The sequence below is a fragment of the Triticum dicoccoides genome, chromosome 1B (genome assembly GCF_002162155.2).
Source record: "Triticum dicoccoides isolate Atlit2015 ecotype Zavitan chromosome 1B, WEW_v2.0, whole genome shotgun sequence".
Classification (NCBI taxonomy): domain Eukaryota; kingdom Viridiplantae; phylum Streptophyta; class Magnoliopsida; order Poales; family Poaceae; genus Triticum; species Triticum dicoccoides.
The window spans coordinates 621,401,791-621,424,497 of NC_041381.1; the positions used below are offsets into that span (position 1 = coordinate 621,401,791).

General features: G+C 48.4%; 1 protein-coding gene across 1 annotated transcript; it reads left to right on the plus strand.

Moving 5' to 3' along the window:
• The first annotated feature begins 12,011 nt into the window (after positions 1–12,011).
• Positions 12,012–14,669, plus strand: LOC119349178 (calcineurin B-like protein 4). Its single transcript, XM_037617208.1, has 8 exons — positions 12,012–12,385; positions 12,469–12,658; positions 12,750–12,832; positions 12,941–13,109; positions 13,253–13,305; positions 13,409–13,489; positions 13,838–13,950; positions 14,175–14,669. The coding sequence occupies exons 2-8, from the start codon at positions 12,574–12,576 to the stop codon at positions 14,245–14,247; spliced, it is 657 nt and encodes a 218-aa protein (XP_037473105.1). The 5' UTR covers positions 12,012–12,385; positions 12,469–12,573; the 3' UTR covers positions 14,248–14,669.
• Positions 14,670–22,707: the final 8,038 nt, after the last annotated feature.

The following is a 22,707-nucleotide window of genomic DNA, read 5'->3' on the forward strand; positions in this document are numbered from 1 at the left end:
GTATGATGGAAAATTTGGGTTTTGATAGAGACTGGATTAAGTTGATCATGAAGTGCATTACCACGGTCAAATACCAGATCAAAATCAACACAGACGTCACTGACACAATTATACCTTAGAGAGGTCTTCGTCAAGGAGATCCTATCTCCCCATACCTTTTCTTGATATGCGCAGAGGGGTTCTCAGCCTTGCTTCACAAGGCAGAACTGAATGGCTCATTCACAGGAATCAAAATCTGCAGGGGAGCCCCTAGTGTTAGCCATCTGCTTTTTGCGGATGATTCTTTGTTGTCTACGGAGGCTAACTCAAGTAATGCCCAGGAAGTTAACCGCATTTTGAACACATATGAAGCTTGTTCGGTTCAAATGATTAATAAGGATAAATCATCTATTTTGTTTAGTAAGAACACAAAGGTATGGCAAAAACAGGAAATGAAGGACATCTTGTAGATTGATGTGGAGGGTCTATCATCAAAATATCTAGGCCTTCCAACATATGTAGGTCAAGCAAGAGCGAAGACTTTTGAATATGTGAAGGAAAGAATTTGGAAAAAGATCCAAGGCTGGAAGGAGAAGTTACTCTCAAAAGCAGGGAAAGAAACCTTGATAAAAGCCATAGCGCAAGCAATTCCAGTCTATACTATGGCCTGCTTTGACATCACTAAGGGACTATGTGAAGAACTGAACACCATGATCAACATGTACCGGTGGAGTCAAGTTGATAAAGAAAACAAAGTGCATTGGATAAGCTGGGAGAAATTAACAAGAGGGAAGAAAAGTGGGGACCTGAGATTTAGGGAACTCTATGCTTTCAACCTAGCCATGTTAGCAAGGCAAGCATGGAGGCTGATTCAAAACCCTTCCTCTTTATGTGCACAAGTTCTCTCAGCAAGATACTACCCAAATGGGTCAATTCTGGAAGCAATCCCAACTCGCGGCATCTCATATACATGGCGTAGTATTCTTAAGGGAGTTGAGCTTCCGAAAAAAGGAATCATTTGGAGAATCGGTACCGGTGAGCACATTAATATATGGGAAGATCCATGGATCCCAAGGAACAATACAAGAAAGGTAATCAGCCACAAAGGAAATAATTTAATCACTAGGGTGAGTGAGTTGATTAATCCTATGACAAATAGTTGGGATGAGGATTTGGTCAAGCAGACCTTTGTTCCAGAAGATGTAAGAATCATACTTCAAATCCCAATTCAAGAACACATCGACGACTTTATAGCATGGCACTTCAACAAGAAAGGTACCTTTTCTGTTAAATCTGCCTATAGAGTAGCAATACAAAGTGCAGCTCGGGAGTCCAGGACAAGACTAACTTCCTCCTCAAGTGCAGATGAGGGACAAGGTGAATTTGATTGGCAAAAACTATGGTCGCTTCCCCTCCCGAATAAAGTGCTTCACTTCTTATGGCGATTATCTACGAACAGCCTTCCAGTACGGGCGAAGTTACAAATGAGAGGTATGGAGGTAGATACTCGATGTCCTGTATGTTTTAGATTAGATGAAGTGGGAGGACATTGCTTTAATATGTGTAAGAAAGTCAAGGAGGTGTAGCAGAGATTAAACCTGGAGCACATCAGGGTGCTTTTGGCTGAAGTTACAAATCCTGTAAGCATCCTAGAGCAAATCCTTAGTCTAGTGGAGGAGGAGAAAATAAAAACTTGCTTGCTTCTTTGGCGTTGGTGGCATGTTCGCAATAAGGCAAACACGGGCGAAGCCCTTATCTCGACCGATGATGTTTGTTCTTCTATTAATTATCATCTATCAAGTGTAATGAAAAGCAAAAGGACTATTAGGGAGCAAAAATTGCAGTTGTACCATAGTTGGTCTCGGCCGCCAAGTGGCTTTCTCAAGATTAATACTGATGCAGCTTTCCACAAGGATACCAATTCCGGCGGCTGGGGATTCGTCATTAGAGATGAGCAAGGTAGGGCGATGGCTACAGGGGCAGGCAATTTGGTACATATCTCAGATGCTCTGCATGCTGAAGCTTTGGCCTTGTTGTATGCCATAAAAATGGCTGCTTATATGGGCTGCGACAAGCTGTTGTTTGAAACTGATTCCACGCAGCTGAGGAGGACAGTAAATTCTAGTGAGTATGAGCTGGCGAACATAGGAGCTATTATTAGGAGTATCACGTTCCAACTGAGTGTGCAGTTTTCCTCTGCTAGGGTTGTGTCTTGCCCTCGGGCTTGTAACAGAGTGGCAATGTTTTAGCTGCGTATGGAGTTAACTTGGGAGCTGAAATGTGTGAAACCTGGTTGGGTCAACTCCCAGACTTTGTACTGAATTATGTAATGGGTGATTTGCCTAATATTGATATGTAATGGAATGCATTCTTGTGTTCCTTTCCAAAAAAAAACGTCGGCCCGTGAGTCCCGACCATGCCCATCCACCCGCCCCGCTGGCGACGGAAAGAGCGCCTGACGTCGCGACGCAGCCGGCCCGGAGGGTGTCATTCGCGGCCGAGCATGTGCCGGGATCGGCTCATCGGCGAGGGCATATCTCCAAAACTTCACCGGCACGATCGACACGTTAATGGTGGTAACCGTGCACGGACAGGCCCTAGAAAGAAGAGCGCCCCTCTCGCGCTGCCCGCGACTTGTCTGCGCCGGAGGAGCCGTAGCCGTGGGCGTGGCCGTAGAAGCCACCGGGACCGCGACACCATCGTCGGCCGGCGGTGGGTCGGCTGTCGGCAGGCCGTCGCTAGCTAGGATTCTCAGTGAAGGTCACCCTCACTGGCACAGCTAGACCCCGATGGCCTGGTTGCCAGCAGGCGCTGAGCGCGGACCACACAGGCGACCGGAAGCTGTGGCGCATACAGGATAATCCAGTACGAAACAGCTACAGCCGCCGCCGTCTCGTCTGAGTCCTCCTGTAGGTTCGGCGCGCCTGTCAGCTCCGATCGCGCGGGAGGGAAAGCTCAGTTCTTGGTGAGGAGGGTCCAGGCGTCCAGCGAGGAGACAAGACAAAGAGGTGGCACTGCAGCTGACACTAGTTATTGGTAGGCACTGCCGCACCACGTCGGTGTCGCCTAGTCCTGGCCATCTCAGGCCCGGCCCTATCGGCCCACCCAGGCCCGGCCCTAAAATCCAGGGCCTAGGCCCGATGGGCTTGCCCATGGGCTGGGCTTGGGCCTGAGTTTTGAGCCCACTAGTAGGGCCTGGACAGGCCTGGGCTTTGTGTATTGGCATTTTAAGGAAGAGGCCCGGCCCACGGCCCTAAGCCTTAAGGGCTTTTTAGGGCTTTTTACCAGATGGGCCAGGCTTGGGCTTGAAAAGTAGGCCTAGTGATAGGGCTTGGGAGGGCCTGGGCCTCAGTTTTCTGCCGTGGGCTTTTTCAAGCCCGGTCCAAGCCCGGCCCGGCCTGGTCCATGGCCAGATATAGTGTCGCCAGATCGCAACGGCGTGGTGGTGTTGTATCTGCTGTCGACCGGTACTGACGTAGGAGTACTCCTACAAGGTACTCCCTCCGTTCGGAATTACTTATCTCGGAGATGGATGTACCTTTCTCTAGATAGAGTACCTGCGTCAGTACAAGGTGAAGGTGGCACGCGAGTTTTATTTCATTTTTACGTAGAGATAAAGTCAAAGTGCGTTACAGGGGGCGCCAACGTCAAACCGAGGAGTGCAAGCCACTAATTTTACAGGAAGGATACAGTGGGACCAGTGGGGCGAAAGGAAGGGCGAGATCTCGGGAGAAAGCGACGGCGCCAGCGAGCGAGCGCTCGCGAAGGTGGAAACGCTGTTGGGCAACGGAGGAGAGGAGGCGGGCGTCCATGTCGTTCCGCGACGGAAGCGGCTAGATTTTCCGTGAAGGCCGCGTACCGCTAGCTAGCTGCCGGCAGCAGTGCGATGCTTAACTTGGTGCGCCCTTGACACGGCCGGGATCACGCAGGCGGAGAGAAACAAGGAGAGGAGAGGAGGGAAACGGCACGGCGCTGGCTTGGCTGTCGTTTCCCACGTGCGGATCAAACACCCTCGCGTGACAACCCGACAGTATTTTGCACCGCCCGTGCCACGTGAGGAATCTTCCACATGCACGTCGACTTGTTTTATACTGTATGTATCTTCCTTTTGTCTTAGGTATGGATGAATCTAATATTAAAATAAAATTTAATACATCCGTATCTACACAAATTTAAAACAAGAATTTTAAAACGGAAAAAGTGTAGAAGTACGGTGTAGCGGGGCCTCCGTGTGCTTGCCGACTAAGCTTTTTGCAGTTATTTGCAAGCAGAGACGTCCCATACCGTGCAGGGAGTAGTTAGGCCGGGGATCGCTATTTCCTCTCGTCCCTGACTGACGGCTGGAATCCTAGCCGCCACCAGGGGAGGCCGATCCTCCAACGTCGTTCTTCGACGGCTCCCATCCGCCGGCGACCTTGGTCGTTGTGATGAGGGGGTCGTCGGATTCATGCGTGTGGATATTTTTTAGTCCCTCGTAGTCTAGGTTTTTAGATTGTTCATCGTCTTTGCTTCATTGCTGAATAAAGATTTTTCGAATCGTTTTCCGACGGGGCCATCGGTCCTATGGTTGGGGATGGATTTGGAAACCAGCCTGTTCAAGCAAGGATGGCGTGGCGGCAGCGGCGGCATCCTCGTGGTGGACGTGTGTCCTCGGGCTCCGTGTTGCGACGTCGTTTGCTCCAGCGTCAGCGCGGAGCTTGAGAGGTAGTCCAGGAGCGGATGCAGATTGTGGTCTGCGTCGACGAAGACGGAGCACGTGTTGGGCTCGTGGTTCGTGGATGACAAATATGGTTTCCTCCTTTGATATTTTAGTCGTGGTGGGGTGCCAGATCTAGAATTCGACGGCGTGTTCGGGGTGTTGCCCCGGTCTGATTCGTTCAACGGCAAGGGCTTCACTTTTGGTGAGCCACCTTGAAGGTCTGCAAAGCTGCATATTAACGATGGAGCCGCGTCGAGCTCGGATGAGGAGGTGATTCGTCATTGTTTTCTTCGGCGGCTGATGTGGTGGTGCCGGAGGCAGGTGACGGGCGTTGGTGTCAAGTTCAGAGATGTTTTGTTATCTTTTTAATTTTGTCATGTCGGTCTTTACGTGACTTGTACTTAGTTCTTTATAATATGCAAAAGAAAGACTAAGCTTTTTGCGGCGTGCTGTCCACGTTCTTGTGCAGTTGCATCTGGCATCACTGATTTTTCCATGTCATCGTAGCGTGGATGCCCCCCTGCACTGGCGACTCGTGATTGCACGTTGGACCTTCCTAGGAAGAATCTCTAATGGCGTCCACATCATATCGCTTTAAGCAAAGGGTGGTCAGGTGGTGGCCCAAGCTCCAAAATGCGTCTTTTCATGAGCATAGTAGTAGTACCACTTTTAGTGTTTTCTAAGGAAGCATGAAGCATCTCTAATGGTGGTGACATTATTGTTAGCAAGATCTATGACGTGGGGCTCATGTTGATTGATGTAGCTGAAGGCACGCTTGTTTCATGACCGCACAGATGGCCATCACAGTCGGATCGTACACATGTTCTAGTAATATATGTTGGGTGGACTGTGGATTTGTGCTACAGTAGCCATCCTTTTTATAAGATATTTGTGTGGTCTCGATTCTGAAGAGTTGATTGAAACAACCGCATTTTCTGTGTGAAATAAAACACCCTATTGCAAAATAACACTAATCACATACTGATGACCCTTTAGTTAGCATTTCGGACTTGTGGGGTCCATTCATCGTTGTTAAGTTGCCAGTTCCGTGCATGCGCTGAGGTGGACGCAGGACCCACCTGTCAGTCGAGTCTTCTTCCCCAGTTCGCCCCTCCATCGTTCCCCTCCCCCGGTGTATACATCCCGCAATACGTTGCCTCTGGTTAGTGCATGTACTCTGGCGAGATCCATCGTTCCCCTGCCACTCATTTTCTAGTAGGCTCGCCAACTTTCCCATATCTATCGGTGCGGCATGATCTCTGGGCATTCCCTCCTGCTGGAACAATGAGTCAGAGAGTGTGCCCGGTCCCCGTCACTGCCCCTGTGTGTCGCCCTGCTCCGTTTAGTCTATGAAGGTGTTGTGTCCTTGCAACTACACGCGCATGCACGCCAGCAACAGATCGGGCTTGGCTGAGGCTAAGCCGTTCTTCTTCCTCTATGAACTCATGCACGTGTGAGCCTTGAGCACCTGCACGCGCGCATCACCTCCACCTATGGCCGGTTCACTCGGGGCAGTGAGGCTGTGCCAGATCTATCTGTGACCACGAGGTCCTCCTGAGGTGTGCATGCCCGGTAAATCCTTGTCGCCGCGTGGAAGCAGTCGGTCGGAGTGATAATACCTTCTTTTTATTGATCCGGTATTGAAACAGAAAAAAAGTATCCTGCACCTATTTTTCAGAGGTGAATCTGGGTTATCGAACCCAAGAGAGGAAGATTCCCTTGAAACGATGGTCTCTAGCAAGTTTTTGTCAAAGTGTCAAATTCACCTTTTGACCAGATCAGCAAGCAACTAGTGATTCAAACGCTTATAATAAAAAGAGGTATGGGTATGAGGTCTTATGCTTACAGCCTTGTATTTACGCTGGGATCAAATAACATATTAATTTGTGCACTGGAAGTCACCCATCGAGATGTGCTTGTTAGGATCAAAGTGAGGGATGTGTCCAAATAACATCTTGACCGGCACGAGTCCTGCATCAAGAATCAGTTATCCTACCGTAGGCCCTATCCGACACACGGGGTTGCCTCGATAATTAAGATAATAAAAGAAGACAAGAGCTTTTGGCGTTTAATGACTACAACTCATTTATCCCCAATGATATGATGCATGTTACCTTACTGAACCTTAGTGTCAACGGTACTCGGTATAACACTTTGCGTCTCCTTGCTACTAGCCTCACCGGTTCTCGATCTCCATGATCCTAGGTACCTGCAGGGATGAAGATCGCGGACAAGACAAGAGACATCTTCACGAGATAATTTTATTTCACACATACCTGACGTTATGTCAAAGTCTTCCATTGATCCCCTCAACAAATACCTTGGGTTGCAAGTCTTTTGCCTCAATCCATACCTTACCGAACTACTCACACATGAAGATCAGATCGCGGGAAGAAAACATTTGAATAACACATCTTGAGATTGATTGATTGCAATATGTCTTATAATGGATGCCTTGTGCGATGCATGATTACAAGTATGAATGAGATGGAAGAGCACTATGATGGTGGGGGAGATGTCTATGGCGATGGAGATGGCGGCGGCTAGGGTTTGTGGATGATGATGAAGAGGTTCTGGCTTCTGTGCTCATCTCCCTGTTGACATTTCGATGGGGTCCCTTTATAGAAACTTGTTCAAGTGGACGATCTACCTCGAAATTCACGCCATACGGGCACTCGCGCATGTATGGAACGCCATCTTTTGTGATGTCTTCGCGCAGATGCTTCCTGTTGATTCCTTCTTCCTCCGTTCTCCTTCCATTCCATTTCCACACGTGATTTATTCCCTTTTTAGCCCATTTCCGTGGAAACACATCAAAGAGAGGATTTGTGGAATCATTTGCATTCATTAGTCATTAGTATCAATATCAGAGCGAAAATCTCTTTTTAATTGAAATATCTGGTTTAAATAAAGGTGAAATGAGTGTAAAAATATAACTCATCAACTCCCCCAAGCTTAAACCTGATCGTCCTCGAGCAACATAAAGAGAAATCTGAATCATAAGAAACTTACTTGTTTAAACCGATATAAATAGAAGATTTTGGTTCACTTACGATCGGTACATCTATATACCCCTCCACTTCTTGACCTAGAAACTTAGCATAGATGTAGCGGTGGGATGGTTATAGTGCAAGTGTTAATAAAGTAAAGATAATCAACAAAAAGTTCTTGATCTAGTAGATAAAACAACTTTGCAACACTATATTCTATTTATTCTAGACAACACTTGCTTGTCGGGAATATAGTTTTCTTTAGATAGAGCCAATAAAACATAGGTTAGGGAGTGAAAGCATGTAGTAAAATATGATGCTCTAATGCTCTTAAGCACACCCACAATCATTTCCTCCTCAAGGCTTTCAAGCACTTTATTTCAATCATTGTTTGCTGAAACTTTGATTGTCATGTGAAGGGATTATGCCAACTTTGTGATCATGCATAGGATTTCGCTGTGACCTTTGATATATGTCCCTTTTGAGCTCTTTTGATCAATCTCCTTTATTTACCACATACACATCATTTCAAAGAGAAAACCGAATAATGTGCATTTGTAGTGTTGCCACTGTTGGAAATATGCCCTGGAGGCAATTTATAATTATGGAGTATATATTTTATGTTATAACTGCTATGATCCTGGAATATGTGATCAATGAAAACTCATATGGTGTGGAATGATAAATGGTTAAATAAAAGGTTCCTAGTCTTAACTCTAGGACTAGCTCAAGTGTTGTTGGTGATCACGTTTTCCAGATCTTAGGATATCATTAAATGTAAACGATAGTCCTAAAACAATATTGAGATTATGATGTTGGAAGAACGATCATATTGAACTGGCCCAAACTTGTTTGTTGTGAATTGGGTTAATATCGTCAATATTCAATTGAAATAACACCGAGTGTTAACGTGTGATATTGCTCCTTAGACCATGAGAGTATCGTGGTCACTTCTTACCGTACGGTGGTCTTTGTGGTTGGTCAAACATCACCTGTAACACGGTGATTATAACGACAACTTACCGCTTCATTGGAAAGTTTTACAAGTGGCCGGTAGATCAAGAGTGAGATTTGCTCCTTCGGCGATGGAGAGATATTCTAAGGGCCCTCTCGGTGTGATGGCATCAATCAACGTGGGGCCAGACACAGGTGACTTGTCACGGGGATGCTGAAACACAATAACGAGAAAAAAGGACAAAACCGGTAACGAGAATTTTGGTATAGTGAGCATGATGATGACAGAGGAGAATACTGATAAATCCCAGATTTTTGTAGTATCTTGAAGCAAGAAACATCACATGACAACGGTTCACTCGAATATCACTCAATGTATTTAGTATTTCAATTTTTTCCTGATTTTTGGTATTTCAGTATATAAAATATGTTATTTTGGCCAGCCTGAGGTTCGGGCATTTTTGGTCGGGCTTGCCAAGCCCAGCCCGAAGCCCTACCCTGTGGGTTTACACTTAGGCGTCTCCAAACGTCACACGAAATTAAAAGAAATGAAAAAACTATGTCATGTTTTTTTCTTAACCTGGAGCACCATGCATTTCATTAGCTAGTGGACACAGCAAGATCACCCGGCCACAGCACCACGTACATTGGAGAGTAGCCACATGCGATCCATTAACTATGTCATGTTCTACGCATGGAGTAATTCTTTTTTGCATGGTAAAACGTGCATTTATATTACTACGTACATACCGACCTAACAAAATTAAAAAAACAGCAGAACGCTAGGCTTTGCACACGCCGCTCCCTCCCCGGGGCGACAAGGGCGGCTCCCGCCTCCGCCTCCGCACCTCTCCCCTCCCGCCTCCTTCTCCCCCTCGTCGTCGCCGGTTGCCTCCGGCAGGCAAAGCCTGCGCGGAACCAGCGGCGGCGGGGCATCCTCTTGCTGCCGCTCGCTCGTGGGATGGGGATACGGCGTGTGGTCGGCGGCTGACCGACGCTTGGCTCCGGGGCGGCGTCCCGGCTCGCGGTGGAGGAGGTCTCCGGCGCGCTGTGCCGGGATCTGGTCGCGGCGGCGGGCGCGCCACGGGCGAGCGGTCGCGGTCGTGGCGCCCGTACGGGCCCGATCTGGACCTCGCGAGATGTGGCCGGCGCGGTCGGTGGTGCTGGGATGGACGGAGGCTCGGCCCCCTGCTGCGCGTCCTGGTGGAGCCCTTGCTGCGTTCCTCCTGCTTGGTGCCGTGGTGGTGCCTGCTCGGCGAGTTGGGGTGGGGTGGCGGCCCTCCCTCCCTACTAGGGATCCTCTCTGGATGTGCAGCGTGTGGCGGCCGCGCGGTGGAGGTCTCCGGTTGTCGGGGCGGCAGGCGGACGACGCAGTTGGCGCGGATCTGTTCGGAGGTTGCGAAGTGTGAAGGTGGTCAGATCCAGCCGAATTTGCCCTCGGTGGCTCGTTGGAGGGCTTGCTGATGCATGATGTTTGGGGCTCGTGAGGTTGACCCGGGTGAAAGCTTGTCTCCGGTGTGTCCGGAGCCGGTGATGGCGACGCTTTCAAGCGTCGTTTCCTTCTTGTTGGCATCGTCGAGGTACTCTCAGTTTCAATCTTCGCAGCTTTGGGGGAAACCCTAGATCCATGGGATCGGACGATGACGGTGCTATAGCGTCGTATCCCCTCTCGAGGGCTTCGTCTTTGGAGCTAGCATCATCAAGCGGGACCGATGGAAGTTGGTGGTGTTTTGCGTCGAGGCTTCTGTGGCAAGGATGATGGGCGTGTGCAATGTCGGAGACGCGGCAATGGCTGCGGTAGTCGGCTCTTCTCCGGCGTGTTTGTGGGATTACCTCGGGTTGTTTTGTTGCCGTGAAGTCGGAGCTGCAGCGGTGGGGCCCCTGTGGCGACGATGACAGGCAGCAGGTGGTCTGTTCGGTGGTCTTCCGCGGCGCCAACCTTGCATAGTTCTCCTTCGAAGCTATCTTTCAGAGTTGGAGCTGTGATGTCCTTGTGCGGGTGGCTGAGTTTGGCGCGGGGTTTCTTGTGTTCCACACAGCCTCTACAGTGTCGGTTGGGCGACATTTGTCTTTGGAGAAGTCGGAGTCGCTTTCTCGAAGATTAGGGAGGGCGATGACGCCTGTTGGGGAGAAGTGATGACGATGACACCGGTGGGCGATGTTGACGAAACCCTCTATATGAGGTGTATGTGGTATTATGTGTGTGCTGCCCAGCGGTTTGTTACGGTTTTCATCCGGTTTTTCGTTTATTAACCGGACAACTCTCTTCTGCTTTATTAATGAGATGAGGAAAGCTTTTGCCTCCGTTTCAAAAAAAAAAAAAAAGTAAAATTACAAACAAGAGAATCTTCTGAGCTTAACACCAACGCAATAGCAGCCACCAAAGGAAAAATGATGGATCACCTCCACATCCCGAGCTCGACGCGGCTCCATCACTGATATGTAGCTTTGCAAACCTCCAAGGTGGCTCGCTGATAAAGGCGAAGCCATTACCATTGAATGAATCAGACCGAGGCAACAATCCGGACACGCCGTCGAACTCCGGATCTGGCACCACCACCCAACTAAGCGTTGGAGGAGGAAATCATACCTACCTGCCACGAAAGATCCACTATCTCATCTTCTAGATGCCGCCGATGCAATACCACAATCTGCATCTGCTCCTGGACTATCTCCCGAGCTTCACGCCGGCGCTGGAGCAAACGCCGTCGCAACGGCGGAGTCCGGGGACACAGATCCATCACGAGCATGCCGCGGCCGTAGCACCATCACGCAAGGAGTAATTTAGACGCTCCACATAAGACGACACGATAGTAGTAGCTTAGTTTTTTTTTATGACATCAAGACGACACGGTAGCTAGTCATGTATCGGGAACGTTCATGTTCCAGTACCATCCACCTACGGTGCACACTTTAAATAAAAGTAAGTATTTCTGCCACATACATATACAACAAATAATGGTACGTACCCGGTCAGCTCTCTTGTTCCGTCCCTTGTCTAGGACTGGACACGGCACCAAAAACGTCCCGCTCGTGCGAGTCCCGACCACGCCTGACGTCGCCGACGCCGGGATCGGCGAGCGCGCGCCCGCACGTGGCTCTCCCGGCGCCATCTGGTGGCGACCGTCCCTAGCCCTAGGAAAAAGGAGCATTTTGGTTATTAGAAAGAGAAAAACAGTTGAAAGCAGCGGGAATCAAGGGGATCCATCCAGCCAGCCCGTCCAATCTCGAGCCCCCGTGCAATCAGGGGTGCCGCTTTCGGCTGACGGTGGGACGCCGCTTTAGATCAGAGGCCACCGGACGGCGACGGAAAGAAAGCACGGGCGGAGCCCCAAGGCGGCGGCCGGCGTGGCGCGACGTGGCCGAACCAGGCGCTCTGGCGTCGCGTCATCCCGTGAACGAAACGAACCAGCCGCTCCGGAACTCCTTTCCGCACCACCCTCCCCTTTTATTTACCACAGCGCCGCTCTAGATTCGCCGCACCTGTCGCCGTCCGGAAGCCCCGCAGCCCAGACGCGCGATCGCCTACCCCGGCGAGACCTCAACGGGAGGAAGCCATTTGACTTGCCGCCCCATACTATATCTATATTACGCCCCCGCCAGGGGACAGACGCAGAGGTTCAGAGGCAAAGACAAAGCAGAGCCGTGTCGCCGACGAGGACGGACGGACGGACGGAGCAGACGGCGCAAAGATCTTTCTCTTCCCCCTTCTTTCCGGCCAAAGCGGCAGGGTTGGGCCCTCGATCGTCCGTCTTCGCCTCAGGTCAGTCGGATTGCTTGCTGTTTTCGTGCTGGTGCGTTTGCGTGTTGCGCCGGACCTTGATGGATGGTCTGTTTCTGTTACAGTCAACGGCTGTAGAGCGCAGAATCCCTTCTCTCGCCGGCGCGGCGTGCTCGGTCGATCGGCTTAGCTTCCGCCTCGCGCCGGTACCCTCGCCGGACAAGCAGCGGATGGGCTGCGTGTCGTCGTCGCCGAGGCGGTCCAGGCGCGCGCCGGGGTACGAGGAGCCCGCCGTCCTCGCCTCCCAGACCTCCTGTACGTCAGCCCATACTCCTCCTTGGTTTCATTTTCCTCTGCACCTTGACTGAATGGAAGCTCATGTTGCATTGCGTGCGCGTGGTTGCAGTCACGGTGAACGAGGTGGAGGCGCTGTACGAGCTCTACAAGAAGCTCAGCTACTCCATCTTCAAGGACGGCCTCATCCACAAGGTAAGCTCTGCTCCACCCCACGACCGCCATGGATGGATCCATCTTCAAAGGCCGCGTCCACTCAGCTCATCTCATCTCATCTGCTTGGTTGGTTCATCTCACTCTCAGGAGGAGTTCCAGCTCGCCCTCTTCAGGACCAGCAAAGGGCCGAGCCTGTTCGCGGACAGGGTGTTCGACCTCTTCGATCTCAAGCGCAACGGCGTCATCGAGTTCGGCGAGTTCGTGCGCTCGCTCAGCATCTTCCACCCCAAAGCGCCTGAATCGGACAAGACCGCGTGTATGCCCCTACGCCTCTTGTCTGCTCGTCTTTTCTGTCCATTCATCGTCTTTGCTCAGCAAAAATCGCCATCTCTGGTTTGTCACCATACTTATTTGTAGTTGCCATCTCTCTCATTCGTCACTATCCTACTTATTTTGTAGTTGCATTCAAGTTGTATGATTTGAGGGGGACAGGCTACATCGAGAAAGAAGAGGTACTGCTAAATAAGTTTGTTGGCATTGTTTGTTTTGCACCTTATTTGCACTGTCCATGGGCTATCCTGAATTTCGGTGAACTGATTGCCTCAACACGTACAGCTCCGGGAGATGGTGGTAGCACTGCTCGACGAGTCCGACCTGTGCATCTCCGATAGCGCAGTCGAGGAGATCGTTGACAATGTATGTGACCAACAAGATAGATAATTAGATACTTCTCTCTAAGTATTTGTTAAAATATGTTGCCTAGTCATTTTCACTAGTTCCAACTTTTAAGAAACTTGGCATCAGTTTAATATGATATCAAAGCCACAAGGTCTTGGGATCAAATCCTGGCCAACGTACTATTTAATATAAAAATAGTTGAGTATTTGTTAAAATATATTGCATGGTGATTTTCATTAGTTCAGACTTTTGAGAAACTTGGCTAGCGCATCAGTTCAATAGTATTTATTCACTCTTGCTTTGGAAACTGTTTTCTGATCTCTTCTAACATGTTCTGTGCTGCTCTGCTCCTTTTGTTTCTGTCAGACGTTCAGTCAAGCAGACTCGAATGGCGATGACAGGATAGACCCCAAGGAGTGGGAGGAGTTCGTCAAGAAGAACCCAGCATCGCTGAGGAACATGTCACTGCCCTATCTCCAGTGAGTACTCATCTGCCGCTCTACTCTTCAGCTTCTCAGGCTCTCCAAGTTCCTTTGCGCTTCTCCTTTATGGGCTGGATGGCCTGTAATACACTTGGCGCTCTTGTTCTGAAAGACAAACGCCATATGTGAACTGGAGAGCAGTAGAGATGTTCATTTGTTTTTGCCATTTACCAAATTTTCAGGTCATCTGACTGCTGTTGTGGTTGATGTTGTTTGCTCAGGGACATTACAACGGCGTTTCCGAGCTTTGTGATGCATTCGGAAGCCGACGATTACAGCGGAATCAGCAAATAATAACCGGGCCTTAGTGCCTCATGATCCGCTCCGGCTATCTATGAACATGCTGCTGGGAGGCTGGCTGCGCGTTCAATTCAGAGGCGCGTGAGCTGCAACCGGAAAGCCCGGAGCTCGAATGGGGGGAGAACGCAAGGGAGCCGATCCGGTAGCCGGTGAGCGTGAGATGATGTCCACCGGACGATGACTTCATGTCCATGTGAGATGGGCGTCAGACTATGTATCTGAGGTTAACTAAGAAATTGGCTTTTTTTGCGCCTACGTAAGTACGCAGAGGTTGTCAAAACACCGATCGAGCAGGTGACTAGGCAGTGACTAGTGGCTAGCTTAGATTGTAAAATCGCTAATTAGACTTTGTAAAACTTGTCTTGAGTTGACTTGTAAACCTTGTCCGTTTCGTCGAAGAGTACCATTTCTCCTTTGTTGGCTGTGAACATATGGATAGGAACACAGATGGACACAGAGAAAGCAACTCATTGCCTGTTTGCAAACGATGTCAGCATTATTTTCGGCAATATATGCTAATCCTCTGTGCTCCCGTCGACACCGTAACCTAGCCGACAAATTTAAGAAGAAGCGGAGTCAAAGCCAACGCCAACAAGCAAATGGACACCTTTTTCTACTGTCTATTGTACATAGAAAAAGGGGAACTTGATTTTGTGCTCGAGCTCTTGCCTCTTTACCAGCTGCTCTGAAAGTGACATTGGTGGTGCGCAGCAGCAGACTAGCTGGACTTGTGCAGCAAATTTTGACGACAGGATGCCCCCGCATGTTTCCCCCGTTTTCAGGAAGGTGGTGCCATGTTTCATTCACTTTAAGAAAGCTGTCTAGTTAGTATCACTCCACCTTTTTTACTCCCGTGCACTGGAAATTTCCATCGGGTGCTGGTTGGTTGGTTCAGCTCCCGACCCCCTCAGCGCTCCTCAGCGCTGCCAGGGGGATTAGATCCCAGCGCCACCAGCCCCCACCCCACAACGAAAGATCCTGCCGCCGCTGGCGTTGCCCGCGGTAGCGACCGCGCTCGGTGCCAAGGTGCTGCTGAGGCAGGAGGAGGAGGCGGCAATCACTCGATGCGGTTGGGGCACCTTAGGCTGGGGGCTTCGCACTGCGGCCAGGGCGACTCCCTGGCCGTGCGGCGGCAATTGACGACCCCGTGGATGGTTGTGTTGGCGATGGTCGGCATGACGGCGGCCGTGGATCTGGATCCCACCTAGATCTGTTGTCGATTCTTCACGTGCATTGTTGGCGGCGCGATGAGGGCTCCGGTGAGGGGATGGAGGATCTCCGCCGAGTACCGGCGGCGGCATACGTTTTCATGGCGAAGCTCCATGCTCCAGCCAGCCGCGAGATCGGGACAACACGGCTTCCGGTGAAAACTGTGCCTGACTGCAGTCTTGGCGGACGGTGGCGGCGTCCCTGACATTGTTTCCTTCTCGAGGCATAGCTGTTGCAGGTCACATCAACTCGATCAGGATGTTTCGGTGGAAATCCTAGATCTGGATCTCCCGGATCAAACGATGACGGTTCCTTTGGTTCGTTCTTCCTCCTTGGGACATCATTTCGTAGCAAGTGATGGCTGGAGGGGACAAGAGGAGGAGCGGTTTTACATCTACTGCAAGGCCGACGACGGATCCCGGCGGCATGGCGCTGCGGAGTTTTGTCCAAGGGCCCGTATGGATGGATACGTGCAGGATGATGGAGTTGTCTAGCGCCGTGGTGGCGTCGACGACAGGCTTGGCAAGGTCGGTGCGTCAGTACCTTCTCTGGAGATGGATCGGTGGAATACAGCGTGACAACCTCTGAGAATGATGGCTTGGTTGGGGCATCCGGTTTTAGATGTTAGGCTTTCGTGCGATGTATATTTGGTATTCGACTCGGACATTCGGCACCCCTTCCTCGAGGAGATAGGAGTAGCGACAGGTGTTATCAGGATGATGGCTTTAGGCTTACTGGCGTATTACTTTATAAGGTCTTTATAAATAATTAATAAAATGACTATATGCATCGCCCAGATGCAGAGGCCAAAGGTATATCCTCATTTTCTAAATTTTCTTTTGCAAACACCTTCTGCCGACATCCAATTTGGATGGACAAAACAAATCGAAAATCTACGAGTCAATGAATATTTACAAACTTCTCATCGTAGTTAAACTTTACAATACTAATTGATAATTCTCATTTTTATCCCTTGTAAAGAAACATGTGAAAAAAATAGAATGCAGATCGCAGGTAAAAAAGGGGCCTGATAATTTTGATCCCTCACAGAGCGACCGAGCTGTGCCCTAAATCTGCAGCGAGATGGGGAGGTTACCCAAAACTAAAGCATGTCGTGCTCTCGCTAACCGCTTCGGTCCCTCGTCCACGAAAAAGCGATCAGGGAGGCGACCAACTCCTCTCGTCCTCTGCCAGCGAGGCCATGGGTTCTCTTGCCCTCCGATCACCGCTCCGGCGACGGATGGGTGTAGGAACCCCGGCTCTCTGCCTCAGCTGTAGTTAGGGTTAGGTTTAGTGTGTCCCAAGGTGGCGTTTGGATGGTGGTGACGCCAGCATCTGAAATAAAATTTCCCCAATCTCAACCCCATCTCGATGACATCCTCGGTGGTGAAATCGAGGGATCTGTGGGAACCATATCCTATCATTTTCTTGGTGCGATGGATCTGATGGTGTTTATTGTGTCTATGGCAGATCTCATCTCTTGTGGTGTCACCTTTGTTTGGGGAAGATAAAGGTCCAAGAACAAGGTTGGAGGCTAGTGGGTGCCTGTTCTGGTGTTCTACCTCGGCAAAATCAACGGTGTGCAACGGATCTGGGTTTCGAGAAGAACGGGGTGATCCACTTTCGACTCGCCACAACGATAATGGCCAGTGGCAGGCCTCTTCTTCGGTTCACAAAGTCCTCATGGGCGATGGGGCTTCTTCGTCTCCGAAGACGGCAAGTGGTGAAGATGACGGTTGCAGAAATCTTCTTTAATGAAGTTTTCTTGCCTATGTTCTTGGGTATGTGTCTTTTCTCTTTCTTTCTCGTGATTTTGATGATTTCATGTTGTAATTTGATATTTGTTCAATGGTATGTGAAATCTCTCAAAGAAAAGTCTGTAGCGAGACCAAACCCCTATTTGGCGCCTTCCGCTTTTTACAGGGGAGCCTATGTCTCGCTTCAAGCGAGATTGACTGACGACTCACCTACAACATTAGTCTTAACTGGGCCGGGATCAGGTTGCGAGAAAGGGGTAGCGAACGAAAACGAGTCAAGGCGTGTGGCGTATGTGCAGTGATAAAAAAAGGTGTGATGCATGTGCAAGGGATTATTAGTTGGCGTGTGACGTACCTGCGAGCCAGATTTCGTAATATTTCGTTGCGACTTACTCCCACCGTTTTAAAATAAATGACCAAATTTTATACTAACTTTATGTGAAATCTCTCAATGTTTCAATGCAAAAATGTACAATATGTATAAACTACCTCCGTAATGGGTAGTAACATATGTGTGGTGTCATGCAAAGCTTTCTGTATTAGGTTATGGACTTATATTCTCTTGAGATATGTGATGTTACGGTAACTAGCTAAGTTAAGCAATCAACCTACACATGTAATTTTAAGAGTGTAGCAGTAGAAAGTAAAACATTGCATATGAAGGTAAAGGGAAGGGTTTGAAGAAGGCAAACGAATGTAGACACGGAGATTTTTGGCATGGTTCCGATAGGTGATGGTGTTGTACATCCACGTTGATGGAGACTTCAACCTACGAAGGAAAACGGTTGCGCGAGTCTACAGAGGGCTCCGCCAACGAAGGGTCCACAAAGAAGTAACCTTGCCTATCCCATCATGGCCATCGCACACGAAGGACTTGCCTCACACGGTTAGATCTTCATGAAGTAGGCGATCTCCTTACCCTTACAAACTTCTTTGTTCAACTCCACATCTTGTCAGAGGGTCCCAAGCGACACCTAGTCAATCTAGGAGACACCACTCTCCAAAAGGTAATAGATGGTGTGTTGATGATGAACTCCTTGCTCTTGTGCTTCAAATGATAGTCTCCCTAACACTCTCAACTCTCTCTCTCTCTCTCTCTCTCACACACACACACACATTTGGCTATGGTGGAAAGAAGATTTGAGTGGAAAGCAACTTGAGGAAGGCTAGAGATCAAGATTCTTGTGGTAGGATTGGTATATCTTGGTCTCAACACCTCTCAGGAAATAAGTAGTGGAAGTGTAGACACGTTCTGATGGCTCTCTCACAAATGGAGATGGAGGGGTATATATAGCCTCCACACAGAATCCAACCATTACACATATTTGACCCAACTCGGTCAGACCGAATAAAGGAACTCGGTGAGACCGATTTAGTTCAAGATGTGAACGTTAGGAATCTCGGTGGGACCGACAGGAACAATTCGATGTGAACGATGTGCTAGGGCTAGGGCAAACATTATCTCGTCGTGACCGATTATATCAACTCGGTGGGACCAAAGTGGACAACAGAGCGAATGACAAGCAAACTCGGTGTGAACAATTGCACTGACTCGGTGAGACCGAAAGAGTGCAACATGTCACAGGGAGAATGCAAGACCATCTCGATGATACCGAGATCCCTATCGGTGTGACCGAACTGTTAGGGTTTCTGGAAATGGCTATGTCAAAGGAACTCAGTGGCGCCGGATGGATCATTTCGGTGGGGCCGAGTTTGACTTGAAGTTTTGGACATATGTGAAAATGAGAAAGTGGCTCAAGGTTTTGGAGAAATATTGTAGGATCGGAAGTATGTCTAGAGGGGGGGGGGGTGATTAGACTACTTGACCAAATAAAAACTTAATATTTTCCCAATTTTAGTCTTTGGTAGATTTTAGCAAACTTAGCACAAGTCAAGCAATCTTTAACACAATTCAAGCAAGCATGCAAAGAGTATATGAGCAGCGGAAAATAAAGCATGCAACTTGCAAGAATGTAAAGGGAAGGGTTTGGAGAATTCAAACGCAATTTGGAGACACGGTGATTTTTGAGCCGTGGTTCCGATAGGTGATGCTATCATACATCCACGTTGATGGAGACTTCAACCCATGAAGGGTGATACGTCTCCGTAGTATCTATAATTTTTGATTGTTCCATACCAATATTATTCAACTTTCATATACTTTTGGCAATTTTTTATATTATTTTTGGGACTAACATATTGATCCAGTGCCCAGTGCCAGTTCCTGTATGTTGCATGTTTTATGTTTCGTAGAAAACCCATATCAAACGGAATCCAAACGGGATAAAAACGGACGGAGAATTATTTTGAAATATTTGGGATTTTCCGGAGGAAGAATCAACGCGAAACGGTATCCGGGGTGGCCACGAGATAGGGGGCGCGCCCTCCCCCTGGGTGCGCCCTGGACTCTCATGGGCCACCCGTAATGTGGTTGACGCTCTTCTTTTGCCGCAAGAAAGCCAATTTTACGAGAAAAATCTGGGCGAAAGATTCACCCCAATCGGAGTTACGGATCTCCGAATATTTAAGAAACGGTGAAGGGGTAGAATCTGAGAACGCAGAAACAGAGAGATATATCCAATCTCGGAGGGGCTCTCGCCCCTCCCAAGCCATGGGAGCCAAGGACCAGAGGGGAAACCCTTCTCCCATCTAGGGAGGAGGTCAAGGAAGAAGAAGAAGAAGAAGGGGGCCTCTCTTCCCCTTGCTTCCGGTGGTGCCGGAGCGCTGCCGGGGGCCATCATCATCACCGCGATCTTCACCAACACCGCCATCATCTTGACCAACATCTCCATCACCTTCCCCCTTCTATATTCAGCGGTCCACTCTCCCGCATCCCGCTGTACCCTCTACTTGAACATGGTGCTTTATGCTTCATATTATTATCCAATGATGTGTTGCCATCCTATGATGTCTGAGTAGATTTTCGTTGTCCTATTGGTGGTTGATGAATTGCTATGATTGATTTAATTTGCTTGTGCTTATGTTGCTGTCCTATTGTGCCCTCCGTGTCGCGCAAGCTTGAGGGATTCCCGCTGTAGGGTGTTGCAATACATTCATGATTCTTTTATGGTGGGTTGCTTGAGTGATAGAAGCATAAACCCGAGTAAGGGGATTATTGCGTATGGGATAAAAGGGGACTTGATACTTTAATGCTATGGTTGGATTTTACCTTAATGAATATTTAGTAGTTGCGGACGCTTGCTAGAGTTCCAATCATAAGTTCATATGATCCAAGAAGAGAAAGTATGTTAGCTTATGCCTCTCCCACATAAAACTTGCTATTGGTCTAGTAACGTAGTCAATTGCTTAGGGACACTTTCACAACTCCTACCACCACTTTTCCACACTCGCTATATTTACTTTCTTGCATCTTTATCTAAACAGCCCCTAGTTTATATTTACATACTCTTTATTATCTTGCAAACCTATCCTATCACACCTACAGAGTACTTCTAGTTTCATACTTGTTCTAGGTAAAGCGAACATCAAGCATGCGTAGAGTTGTATCGGTGGTCGATAGAACTTGAGGGAATATTTATTCTACCTTTAGCTCCTCGTTGGGTTCGACACTCTTACTTATTGAAAACTGTTGCGAGCCCCTACACTTGTGGGTTATCAAGACCTTTTTCTGGCACCGTTGCCTGGGAGTCATAGCGTGGGGTGAATATTCTCGCGTGTGCTTGTTTGCTTTATCACTAAGTAAATTTTATTTGCTGTTCTTAGTTGTTTTCTATCTTTAGTTATGTGTAGGAAACGCAAAATACCAAAAAATTAGTTGTACATACTAAACCAATGGTTGAAGAAACACTCAAAATCTATCACACTACTGAAGCTTTTTACTTGGATCATCTTTGATCCCTTTGTGCTCGTGCTGAAACCCCAACTAGCTTAGTTGAGGGAAAATCTTTAGATGAGCATGCTTGTTATGTGCGACACCGTATATCTGAAAAAGGGAAACTATTATGGGATCAAATTCAATGTTTGCAATGCTATGCTTGGAATTTATGTGAAATATATGATCTTACTTGTTGTTCTGAAAACCCTAAGAAACACCTTCCCTACCAATGTGAGTTTGATAATGGAATCGTATCTTCGTATGATAAGGGTGTTTATAATTACTATGATGTTCAACAAATTGAAGAATTTGTTGCTTTTAAGGGTGCTTATGAAATTGCTTCTTTGATTGAAAAGTATGATGCCACTCTTTACAAATCTAAATTTTTTGCCATACTTGAATATTGTTATGACAATTATGCTTCTAATGCCTATGTTAAACCATATATTGAGGTCTTCTCCGCTGTCCAAGAAGAGACTAATATTTTGCAGGAAGCTATGGAAGAAGAAATTGATGAAACTGTGAGCTCATTGGATGAAAAAGATGATGAGGAGAGCGAAGAACAAAAGGAGGAAGAGCGGAGTGATCACCCGTGCCCACCTTCTAATGAGATGTCACGCCCAATATGCAATACTATCCTAAAGAGACTCAAAGGTCCCACCAAGGATAGAACCGCATATTGAAACGCTTTTGCAAGGTGGATATTATTACATCAACATTAATAATAAATGGGGATACATACAAGAGGCATACAATGCCACACGAATACAACATCATCATACATAAGATCAACATCCGACTACGGATGAAACACAAACAGAAAATCAAACGGCATCCACCCTGCTAGCCCAGGCTGCCGACCTGGAACCTATCCCCTGATCAAAGAAGAAGCAGAAGAAGAACTCCAAGACAAGCAAACATCGCTCTCGCGTCATGATCATCACATAACCTGTACCTGCAACTGTTGTTGTAGTAATCTGTGAGCCACGAGGACTCAGCAATCCCATTACCATGGGTATCAAGACTAGCAAAGCTTATTGGGAAAGGAAGGGGTAAAGTGGTGAGGTTGCAGCAGCGGCTAAGCATATTTGGTGGCTAACATACGCAAAAAAGAGCGAGAAGAGAGCAAACGGAACGATCATGAAGCTAACAATGATCAAGAGGTGATCCTGAACTCCTACTTACGTCAAACATAACCCAAAACCGTGTTCACTTCCCGGACTCCGCCGAGAAGAGACCATCACGGCTACACACGCGGTTGATGCGTTTTAATTCGAATCAGGTGTCAAGTTATCTACAATCGGACATTAACAAATTCCCATCTGCCCATAACCGCAGGAACGGCTTTCAAAAGTTTATACCCTGCAAGGGTGTCCCAACTTAGCCCATGATAAGCTCTCGCGATCAACGAAGGATATACCTTCTCCCAGGAAGACCCGATCAGACTCGGAATCCCGGTTTACAAGACATTTCGACAATGGTAAAACAAGACCAGCAAAGCCGCCCGGATGTGCCGACAAATCCTGATAGGAGCTGCACATATCTCGTTCTCAGGGCACACCGGATGAGCAAGACGACGAGTTGGCATAGACCCTGGTTGCCCAGCGGGTGCCAGACATCGCTCGGTTTGGACCAACACTTAGACAAGCATTG

Excerpts from the sequence above, each read along its gene's own strand:
- LOC119349178 (XM_037617208.1), top strand. The coding sequence starts at position 12,574 with ATGGGCTGCGTGTCGTCGTCGCCGAGGCGGTCCAGGCGCGCGCCGGGG. Across the intron at positions 12,659-12,749 it reads CCTCGCCTCCCAGACCTCCT|TCACGGTGAACGAGGTGGAG; the intron begins GTACGTCAGCCC and ends GCGTGGTTGCAG. Across the intron at positions 13,490-13,837 it reads TCGAGGAGATCGTTGACAAT|ACGTTCAGTCAAGCAGACTC; the intron begins GTATGTGACCAA and ends TGTTTCTGTCAG.